The sequence below is a fragment of the Punica granatum genome, chromosome 4 (assembly GCF_007655135.1).
Source record: "Punica granatum isolate Tunisia-2019 chromosome 4, ASM765513v2, whole genome shotgun sequence".
Taxonomy (NCBI): Eukaryota; Viridiplantae; Streptophyta; class Magnoliopsida; order Myrtales; family Lythraceae; genus Punica; species Punica granatum.
The window spans coordinates 39253135-39265310 of NC_045130.1; the positions used below are offsets into that span (position 1 = coordinate 39253135).

At 37.4% G+C, this 12176-nt stretch overlaps 1 protein-coding gene across 1 annotated transcript; it reads left to right on the forward strand.

Annotated features, from left to right (window-relative positions):
* The first annotated feature begins 2877 nt into the window (after positions 1 to 2877).
* On the forward strand, positions 2878 to 3947 carry LOC116202515 (ethylene-responsive transcription factor ERF027). Its single transcript, XM_031534091.1, has one exon. It carries the CDS (start codon positions 3014 to 3016, stop codon positions 3686 to 3688), a length of 675 nt encoding a protein of 224 aa, XP_031389951.1. The 5' UTR covers positions 2878 to 3013; the 3' UTR covers positions 3689 to 3947.
* Positions 3948 to 12176: the final 8229 nt, after the last annotated feature.

Genomic DNA, 12176 nt, shown 5'->3' on the forward strand with positions numbered 1-12176 from the left:
GCACTTAATTATTGAGTAGAAAAAATTTACTTATTTTTTCAGCTGATTCGCTCACCCAAAGGACAATTTTCTAAAATTTTCAGCGTTACTCCTCAGTTTTTTTGTAATTTCAATTCGGTCCCATCATTAGGGGTGATTCCGGGAAGGGGTGGATGTGGCTCCTATTCGTCCACGACCTCGTCTGTCGCGGTGGTGGTCAGGATTGGGACTCCCATCGTTCTGATTTCCCCCCTTCTCTCTCTTTGGCCTTGTCTGTCGCGGTGGTGGCCAGATCGAAGCCACCATCACTCCAATTTTCCCTCTCTCTCTCTCTCTCTCTCTTAAATTTCGAAGAGAGAGATGGGGTTTTCGAGCGGTGATGGCCTCAATTCTGGCCACCACAGCCCAAATGATGTGGCCGGCGACCTCTGATGTCACTGCTGATCTCAATTGCGGCGGTGGCGGCCAGAATCGGGGCCACCACCGCCCTCTGCCTCTCCAGTTGATTTTTTTTTAATTTCAAAAAAAGATCATACAATATTGGGGTAAAATGATATAAAATTTTCAATATTTATCCAACCAAATAAAATTAGCTTACTTGAATAAGCACTTATTCCATTCATCACTCAAATATTCAGCACTTAATTTTAAGCACTTAAAATTAAGTCCAATCAAATACTAAAAGTAATTATATTATACCTAAAAGAAAATGGTAAGTAACTAAAAGTAATTATGTCACATTAAATTACATTACGTATTGCCCGAGGCGTCCACTTTGTACTACATTCATTCAATCATGTTGGGAAAATGAAGTTCACCGAGGTTGAGAGAGAAGGAATTTGAATGTTGGACCACTTTCATGGGCAAATCAAAAGGCATTTCTCTTGCTCATTTTTTTGAAATTATAATGATAAGCGAACTTTCTTTGCTGGTAGTTTCATAGAAATATGTAATAATATCTCGTTTATGGTTTATGTCTAATTACAAATTTAAATGCACAAGATAAATTTTGTCCAACGAATATGACATTTTATACAAATTGATATGACAATTCTGTAAGTACAATTCGATCAAATGCCCCTCAAGAAAGAGGGCCCTCCCTTCTCCCATGGTTTCATCCCCAGCAGCAACGCTGTCCACTCACAACCACCACCCCATAATTGCAGGGGAGATTTTTTTTTTAATTATTTAATTAACAATCTTAGTTGAACTTGATTAATTAACCATAATTATTCTAAACAAAACGTGATTCTCGTTACCAAAACTACCAATTAAACAACGAAAAAAAACAGCATATTAAATCAGAGAATATCCTGCCGAGTGGCCTGCACTTAATGATCTCTCGATTGCGAATAGGCAGGAACCAAGAAAAAACAAACATTTTTTTATGAGAAATTTAAATTACTGATGAAATTATCGATAAATTGAATTCATGACTTGCAGTTGAAGTGTTTCTTTTCTGTGGAATAATTGAAGGCATTTTTTTGTATGTATGGATTATCCGTCTTTTCTTTTTATTTTGATTACCAGAGAAATATGTATAGGCTAATATAAAAATAAAAATAAATAACAATAATAGCTTGTAATAAATTGCTTAACATTATGTAAAACTTTACAAGGTCAGTAAATAATGAATCTACTTTCAACCCCGAATGTTCAAATTAATAAAATGACGAAAAAGTCAATATATTGATCATGTTTGTTTCTTCTCTTTTGTGTTCCCCCCCCCCCCCCACCCCCCCCCCCCCCCCCCCCCCCCCCCCCCCCCCCCCCCCCCCCCCCCCCCCCCCCCCCCCCCCCCCTCATGATAACTTTTTGATGCGGTACTTGTTCTCAAGACCTGCTCCATGTAATTAAGATCCTGGACCCGGTTCTCGTCACTCTGGACCACATGCTCGTCACTCAAAACATGCCGCTAAATTTGACCTCCCAACAAATGACTCCAAGACATAGGAAATAACTCCGTTCTTGAGTTAGGGGAGACCGACATGACATGAGTTGTAGCAGACTACATTCTCGACTCTAAACCAACATTTTTGCGAGATTCCTCTATATGTATGTTGGATTCTTTCGAGTTCTCGCTATATACAAACATCTATATATTTGGTCATGTGTTCGCGGCCCAACCTAGCCTAGTCCGAGTTTTGCGCAGGATAAGTAGAAGAAAAAAGTTCAATTAGTTCAGACAGATGGGCTTAATAGACATACAGCCTGGTAAGGGCAATATCCGACTTTGGTCATTTTCATTTTGATTGATCAAGGACAGTAGAGACGACCGCAACCATACATGAGTTGACCTTCGGTGAGGTTACAGCTAATCAGGTTGTGCCGTTTTATTAGTTTGCTGCGCGTATCATTACGTGTAAGAGCGGCGGCCTCAATCACCTTTATCGGTAAAACTACGGTCGACTAATTCTCATAATCTTGACTTATTCGATCTAGGGAATATTTTCAGTGAGTCTCGAACACATTTGTTAAAGACTGTACTATAATTAATTTATAATTTCATTTTGAACCTTTTTTTTCTATATATAGATACCTTCCAGTATTTGGAAATTAGAAGTATAATGGGCCTACTAATCCAAGTTCGATTGAGATCGGTCCATTAAAAGATAAAATTTTTCAAGTGAAAAATTTTATTCATTTATAAAACTCAAATTTAAAGATTTACTTAAGAAGAAAAGTTATCGAACCACCTTAAAGTTAAACGAACCCATATTGATTTCATCATATTTTTTTATGTCAATTTTCAAGAAAATCCCCCTTCACATGCATTAAAAATCTCATGAACAACACCATTAAGAAAATTACGTCAAAAATTAAATAAAATCACTGGGGTCCGCGAATTTCCCACGCTTTTCCCCACTGTCCCTCTCCGCCTTAAAACCCCATCAACAATCTTCTTTCCAACACAAACTTTCAGTTTCTCCTTATATGAATCGATGTGCATTTCTTTATATCGCATTGACATGCCATCGATTACATAAATATATATCCATTATACATATTATATATGTATGTGTGTAAATAATATATGGATCATCATCATCATCAGCCGCCTCCACCATCTCCCGATCCGCCTTCGCTGCTGCCCCCGCCTTCATTGGCCACTCCCACAACGAGGCCCGACCCAGTGTCCCCGAGACTCGTACCGTCCCCAGACGGATCATCGGGCAAGCACCATCCTAACTATCGGGGAGTGCGGTCGCGGAGTGGGAAATGGGTGTCGGAGATACGAGAGCCCCGGAAGACCACCCGCATTTGGCTCGGGACCTACCCAACCCCAGACATGGCAGCTGTGGCCTACGACGTGGCGGCGTTGGCCCTAAAGGGGCCTGAAGCCACCGTGAATTTCCCGGAGTTGGTCCACGCATACCCAGTCCCAGCTTCCACTTCCGCGGCCGATATTCGAGCAGCGGCAGGAAGGGCAGCAGCAGCCCGCGAACCAAAGCCGGAGCTCAAACAGAACCAGCCGGTTCAGAGCCAACCCGAGGGTGATGCGGGTGCATCATCTGGCAGCACAATGACTGCTACCTCAAGTGCGGCAGCGGAGCAAGAGTTTATAGATGAGGAGGCCATTTTAGATATGCCGAATCTGTTGGTGGACATGGCAAAGGGAATGCTCGTGAGCCCGCCAAGAATGAAGTCGGCCTCCCCAGATGATTCGCCGGAGGATTCAGACGGGGGAGGCCTGTGGAGCTATCCTTAGAGAAAGAAAACACAAAGTTCATTCGCAAAATTGGCCCCGTGAATGAATCAAAGAAGCATAGATATAGATCACTAGTGACGCGACGCTTAATGATCGATTAATCAGCGCCAGCGACCGTTGGTTTTGTTTTTGCAGCTGATTTTTGGGTTAATTTTAAGAAATTATTATATGAATAACAGCTGCTCTTTAAGAACTTGGTTTTTGCAGAAAACCTAATTAATCTTGAGAAATTTTAAAAACGTTCTCATTCTGCATATAATTCCTGTCTCTCTTTGTTTTTCATTGTATGGGATAAATTGCAAGATAAATCGCTGGAATAATTGCGAGACCAATTGTTGACTCAGGAATTGTATGTTTTGACATAAAAGAAACAAATTGACAAAATAATGTTTTTGGGAACACGTGAATGCACCTCCAGATGTTTCCAAGCATTCATGTGCTTCTGGGGCCCTTTCGGCAATTCCTACGAGCAGAGTTAAGGTACGATAAGTCCTTTTTCGAATCATGATCAGGCATAATTATAACATGAATCGAATGAGTGCAGTGTTGATGTTAATATCGTCCTGCAGAAATGTTAATTGCCAACTGATATCTAAATACGTACATATACCATCCTAAAATTGAAAAAGCGCAACCTCGGTTGCCGATCTTACCGGTTTAATTTTACTTCTAGTTCATGAGGAAACTTCATACATCGACCTGGTACGCTTTTAATTAATTGAACCGAGGAATAACCTTACCTGATTTTAGTACTTAGGATGACGAACAAGACAATTTATTATAGTTTATACAATGAGAGTTTGCTATGCGCATATGTTTGGTAGAAATATATATAACCATATTTTTTTTCCCTTCATATTTTGATAAGTAACACACACACACACACACACACATATAATATCTATCTATCTATATATATATATATTACCTCTCTTCGTTTTGTTGAATCAGATTCGTCAAATGATTGAGGTTGACTTGCTCATGGTCGTAAAGTTCGTATTCACTCTTCGACAGGGTATGCGCGCTTGGCCGTAGAATTCTGCTAAGAAGGGACGAGCAAGACCACAATAATTTTGAGCACACCTTCAAATTAAGGTAGGAACCGATATGCATGTTGGTGATATGCATATTGGTTGATCGCTATGATGATCCCTAACCGAACCTGGGGAGTTCGTATTCATCCGTGAGCCCAGACCAGCATTTTCCACCAGAAAAATAAGATTTCTTCTCAACCTAGACTCCCATTATTATATATATATCGTGTGAATCCTGATATCTGGATGTTCAATTGGGCCACAATTAATCGAATCGAGCAAGGTCGGTCCACTAAGGAATAAAACTCTCCCTGCATTGATTTTTTCTGTATCCATAAGAACTCAGATCCAAAACCTTATTTAAGTTGAATAAGCGTCGAATCGCTTAAACCAAATCATGTTGAACCCATTATTATAAAATTTAATTAGAGTCACAAACCTCTGAAATTAAGATGCATTCTTTCTTTTCGGTGATATCTTTTTTTTTTCGGTTATATAAGTTGCATTCTTTTAATTGGAATTTGCAGATTGTAGTTCGTATCATTACATACCTCGCTGCTTTTGTACCAAAAGGGAATAACATCTTGACTGCATTATACATCAGCAATATATATAATAGACTGCCTATATATATAAACCGTATATGAGGAAAAAATGTATATTTTAAGGTTGCAACCGAAGATATTTACATATTTTTTGGTATAGAGTATAGATAGTTGAGTTTTTTCCCCAAAAAAATATTCATAAGAATATTAAAATGAAAGATTGAGCAAAGGACATTATTATTCTTTTTTAATGTAAATTGGAGCACGATGCATAAATGGGGTAGACTTTATAATATATATATATATATATATATAAACATTAATATTGACATTACTAGTCGAGAGACGAAGGAAGTATCTCTGATCCGAAAGATGCGGGCAGAATGTGGACCACAAAAAAAAAAGCGTTGAAATTGAATCCCAAAAAAATAAACAAAAGAATACTTAATTTACATGAGAGAATTAAAAAATATATATTTCTCCTTTGGGAGAGGGACGAAATAAATTATCTTATCAAAAAGAATAATTTTCTTAACAGGAGGAAATATGCGTCAAGCATGACAACCACGGTGGAAGATTAATTAAGAAGATCCTTTATCTCCAAAAAATATATATCTATATATATATATATATATTCATAGTATTTCACTGGAAAATTAAATAAAAATAGAAAAAAACTTGTCTTCCGTTATTACTATATTTGAGAAGAGTGAAATGATTAAACATTCACTTTCCCAAAATACTCTTAGTAAAATAATTCTGATTAATAACAACCACTAAAGTATGATTACAATTGTAAATTCACATGATTAACTGCACTATTTTCTCTGTACCACCTTTTTCACTCTCTTGTACCTTTTTTTTCCTGTTTCTAAATCAAATTATTTTATTATGGCCAGCAAAAATAAAATTTATTAAACAAACTTATTAATTAATTGCAAATATTACATTGATTAATAATCTACACTAGATCAATATTATATTTTTTCACTTAAACTTTTATTATATTTTTCACAGAAAAACTCATATTACTAATTTAATTAATATATTGGCGATTCGGAGTCATAAATCCTGCGCTAGTTTTATATATCTTTGTTGACTTATATTATGGTCAAATGCAAATGCTTACGTTGTTCATTTAACTCAATTCTATTTTGCCCAATAACTTTTTTTGTAAGACATGTAGAGTAAATGTTCATGTCAAAGTATATGCATCCATGTTTTATGTTGTGCATATCCGTTTACAGTACCTAGCCTAATTAGTTGAGGAGCTTGAGCATTATATTGACAAGTATTATGTACTTATCGTCATATATATATATACACACACACGTACATATTAGGCATGTATACACACACACACACATACATAATTACATATTAGGCATGAAACTGGCGTGCCGCACGCGGTAAAACGTGAACAATTTTCCTGTTTCATTGATAAGCGTGTTCAAATTGTGGAAAAGCGTGATTTACCATCAATAAAAATATACTATATATTTCTTGGATTAATGGTAATTGAATTTTCACTAACACGATGAGAAAAAAAATTAAAAATATAAAATCGATATGTTAATAAATTTTTTATCACATCGAAAAAGTAAAAGTAAAAAATAAAAAAGATCACAGGTAAAAAGTTAACTTTTTTTTAACTTTTGGTGGCAATACATTTTCTAATGCCGATACTGATCACAATTTGTGAGTGTTATTTTCTATTTGTAATACAGCAATAGATCCATTTATAAACCCCCAAAAGACATTATATTAATGAAATAAGTACCGAATAAGACCAAAATGTTGGCAACTTTTCTCATTAAAGCCATAACATTTATTTTCGTTTCAATAAGGTCGTAACGTTGCATAAAATATTTAAATAAGCCAATCAATATTTTAAAAATATTTTTAACATTCTGAAATGTAAAAACTAATCTCTAGTCTTAAAAAATAAATCAATTAAAAATTAAACCTTAAAAATTGGAAAATCTATGGGCTTCGGTCCCCAAATTCACCAAGAAAAAAAAACTGAAAAGGGAAACTGAAGCCCGATTTCTAGATCCAAGGGGGTCGCCCCAATTGGATCTCGAAATCAGGGTGGTGAGAGCCTTACTAGCGGCCATTGACCCCATGTCCAAGGTCGTTGGCTACCTTTGAGGTTGCCAGTGACCTCAAGTTGGGGGTCAATGGCCGTAGCGAGGCCCTCACCACCCCAATTTTGGGATCCCATGGAGCCGCCTTTGCAGGTGGAGGGGGATTCTCTGGCAACCACTCATCCCCCACCCGTAATCGCTGACGACCTCTTAGGTGGTCAGTGACCTAGGGTAGGGATCTGGTGGCCGTCGAATGCTAACCAATCGTCTATTGGGGTCCTTCATTCTTCATGTGGTTTTTCTAGTTTCAAAATTTATTCTTTAAATTTAGAAATTAGTTTAAAATTTCTATACATTAAAATTACTTAAAAAATACCGATGGCCTTGTCTCAAGATAGGAGAGAAAGGGGGGAGGTGAAATTGGCAATTATGCGAGTAGTAGTGATTCGTGATTTTTCTTCTTTTTTAATTTTTGGGAAAATGACTCAAAATATCACAAACTCCTCATTTTTTTTTACGTTTTATCACGAACTATCTTTTTCAATAAGAAATATACAAACTTGTTATTTGTTACATCATCTACCATCAGTCCGTCGTTCTGTCAAGTTTGGTGATGTGGCTAACTGATGGAGCCGATGATCGTCTGTATGAGTGAGTTGGATTGGTGCGGCCCGATAACGTGAAATGACTTGCTTGCCCTCCATCCCTACCCTTTCTTTCTAGTCCATTTGTGGACAAAATTGTCAACTTGCTCGACCCCCCCTTCGTCTTCTTCCTCCTCCGCCCTTCTGCGAGACCCCTTCCCCCTCCTTTCTCCTTCATCCTTTCCTCAGAAAGAGACAGCAACGCAGAGCAAGAGGAAGGAACATCGAGAGAGAGAGAGAGAGGGACTTAACTCGATGAAGGAGCGGGAAAGAGGTGAAGCTGTGAGCTGAGGGCGGTCGTGTGGTTGTTAGAAGCAGAGCTCTTGGCTCGGTGAAGAGAAAGAGTGGAAAAGGAGCTGGGTTTCGAATCTGAGTGCATGTGGAGCTTGCCGGAGATAGGGCCGGGAAGCATCAACATGGACCCGTGGAGTCTCGAAGCAGATGATTGACTCTGGAGGGGGCATCGACCTCATCATCTTCTTCGTTCCTCTCCTATTCATTCTTGTTCCGATCATCTTCGCTCTCGAGTCCTTCAGCCTGCTGCCCCTCTACTGCCTCATCTTCATATCCATGTCGTCCTCCCCCTGCTGTTTACACTTTTGCACATCATACCCATGGCCCCTCCATGCCATCGCCTCATCTCCATCCCTCGCATTCACTGAGACATCTACTAGAGCGCCTTTTTCAGTCTCAATCGGCCCTTTGATCCTGACTCAGCTCAATCCTCCTCTTCCTCCATTCCCCCACTCCAACTGGGGGTGGTCGGCACGGCGCTAAGAGTCTCGCCGGTGGCCGCCACCCCTGACCCCTTGCCCTCCTCCTCCTTCGACCCCTCGTCCTCTCTTTTTCTTCAATTTTCAGATTAAATTTTTTTAAAAAAAAAATTACGTGGATCCCACTCAACTAATTCGTGAGTGCCATGTGGCACCATTAAGTGCCATACAACATAGCAATTAAAATTGATGGAAAAACTAAGACCGTGGTATATATAGATCAATAGTTTGCATATATTTTACAAGAAAAAAATTAGTTTGTCATAAAACGTAGAAAAAATGTAAAGTTTGTGTATTCGAGTAATTTTTCCTTTATTTTTTAATGGAAATTTTTGGAAATACAGTATTACAACACCGAGAGATCTTTTTTTTCGATATAAATATATATATATATATAGCTCAGGCACTGTGCATGAGATGAAGTGAACTTCCAATTCTCCGCCAAAGAATATTTAAGATTAAATAATCAAGTGGGAATCAAACTAAAAAACTAAATTAAATGTGGAGACTTGGTCGTAGGTCCCTGCTGTTGCCATCAGTGATTCACATTGCTGCCCAAAATTGCAGAGGAAGCAACCAAGAAATGCTCGAAGTTCCCATAGGATTAAAATCCCATCCCACCTTCGAATATATCAAATCCCTTGAAAAAGGGTCCATAAAAGTCGCATTCAATTTCAAGTCCAGGTTCAGTTCTGACCCCTTTCAATAATAATTTAATAAGAGTAATTAATTTCATTGGTCACGGCCCCTACATACATACATACATACATACATATTGGTCCCTCAAGTGGTCACCATCCCTTTGCCCCACCTCCATGGAGAAACTCAATGAAATAATTGAAGGCAGGCGAAACGGTCTTAATTCCAATATATTAATTGTAGCTACATATTGTACCCACGTACTCCGACAAGAAAATACTCCATGTATATCCAATGTCCTCTGACCGTTTTCCATCACATTTAAGTGTACACCACACTAAAACAAAAATGCAGCACGGGCGTTTCATGTGTTAGGATTTGTACCGGAAACTGTCGAAATTTGGTTAAAATTGAACTTGACATGATTTTGAAACAAACACACTTCGGGAAGGATTAATGGTACCGATTCTTCTTGCATAACTAGCTAGTTCTGACATTCAGTATAGTCAATTGTCTACAGTTGCAGTTGTTTACTGACATTATCTCAGACAAAAAAGCATCAAACCGATTCATCTGAAGAAGCGAATTGAACAAATTATTTGTTGAGTTACAGCTTGTTATATAATAATAATAATAATAATAATAATGTGGGCGTTTGGTTTTGAAGTAAAGTTATATTATACTCTATTTTGACATAGAGACAAAATAATTTGGGAAAATTATTACTAAAAAATTAGTTATAATAATGATTAAAAAAGTGTGTGAGTGGATTTATTATAAAATTAGAGAAAATGACAAAAAATAGTGAAAAGTTGTGATAATTTAGTATTAAAAAATCAGTTATGATAATAGATAATAAAAAGTAAGTGAAATAATTTATTATTAAATTGAAAAAAAAATTAAAAAAATATAATTGTTTTGTTGAATTGTAAAAAAAAATAAAGTAGAGTCGAGTATAATTGGATTATAACCTTTATGTTACAATATGCCCAGCAAATTTTTGGATTCGATGGTTACAAGTGGCAATCACACCCTCCTCACACGTCCATCCCTTTTTTTTTATTTTTTTTTCCAGCTACTTCCAAGTTCCAACTATAATATCTTCTTCTCCTGTAGTGGAACAAGGATAAGAGGAAATTTTTATTAATTTAGTTTTGGTTTTTCAAATTTGTGTGGGCCAAAAGAGTAAGAGAGGTATATAGAAGAAGCAAGTGGCTCACGCGTTTACGCGTGAAATCCACCGCCCCAACTTCTCTGCTTCGGGTACAGGGACAGGGTACGAACTACTGTTTGATTGAAGATGATGATGATGATTTAGGGTGGTTAATTAACTGTCAAAAGAAAAAGCCGTGTTTGGGTAATCGAGTGACGTCACTTCGAAAAGGTCGAGGTTGTCTTCTTTCGCCTGGCCTGGCCTCTCCTCTCTACGCCACGTCAGCTGTCTCTCTTGTAGCTAAGGTTCAGCTTCCGAGAATGCTCTGTCTCCAGTCTCCGCCTCTCTCTCGCGTGCACTTTGCCGATTATTTCCTCCACACGGCTACCACCCGTCCCCCTCTGCTCGTTCATCGAATTTGTTTCCTTACTTACGAAAGAAAAAAGATTTGATAAATATATATTTTTTAAATTATAAAAAAGTTCATGAACTCTATACAATGAAATATAAATACTAATAATTAATAAAAAAGTTTAAAAAATTTTCATGAGTATCGAACATGAATTCACTTTAGTACTGTATTCTTGAACATCCTGTACTTTTAACTAATGCTCGCAACATTTAAAAATCTTCATTTTTATCTTACTATATATCTCATATATATATATATATATATATATTAAATAACGATCATTTAATATTAAATTGTCAAACATTACATTTTTTTGGTTGAAATCATGTATTTTGATTGTAAGGAGACATATGATCTAGAATAAGAATAATCACAGCTAAATATAAGTAATGAAAATCCTATTAAAGATGATTGAATTCGAGATCTCATGATTCCGAGTCAACGACGTTTATCCTGGTGTCAAGTCACTTCTTTAGAAATTATGGATTTCTTACGTATACACGTATTCTGCTGTAGTAACACAACCATGGGTATAGTTCACAACGTGCTATATAAATGTTTAATAAAGTGCAATCCCACTCCCTGTACTATGACATCCGTTGATCAGGTAAACAATTGCCAAATACTTAAACGACAATATTGCACTAAATCCACGTATGTAGCATGAAACCTCCCACTTGAATGTTTATAGTCATACCATCAAATGTAATGGTCTAGTGGTTAACAAGCTTACTTTCATGTGGTTTGGTAATCCCAAGGTTGACATGGATTTGGGGAACGCCGGCTTCTGTAAATTATACTGGGCTTTTGGTGGTGCTATGCTGACGAGGGCAGTACTTAGGCTGTTTGATCAGTTCGTCTAGTATATTCACGATTGAATACGAGAGTCCGAACATTGCGTAGAGGGAGGCGACGGGGTCGCCACTAATGCTGCCCACCATTTCACTTATCAAAAAAAGAAGGTTTTTATTTTTTTTGTATTTCCTATCGTAAAAATTAAGAATCATCTACGATACAATAAGCTTGAAATGATTGTGTTTTATCTCCAAATTTTCACCATTGAATTTCTATTGAAATAATTTGGTCTCAGGACAGATTGGGTTACCTTCTCGGAAGTTGGCTTTTTGATTCTGACGGTTCCAGCTCGTCTGACGAAAGCTCATCTCCCCCTTTCGGCTGTAAAGTTGAAGCCAACAAAAAC

Excerpts from the sequence above, each read along its gene's own strand:
- LOC116202515 (XM_031534091.1), top strand. The coding sequence starts at position 3,014 with ATGGATCATCATCATCATCAGCCGCCTCCACCATCTCCCGATCCGCCT.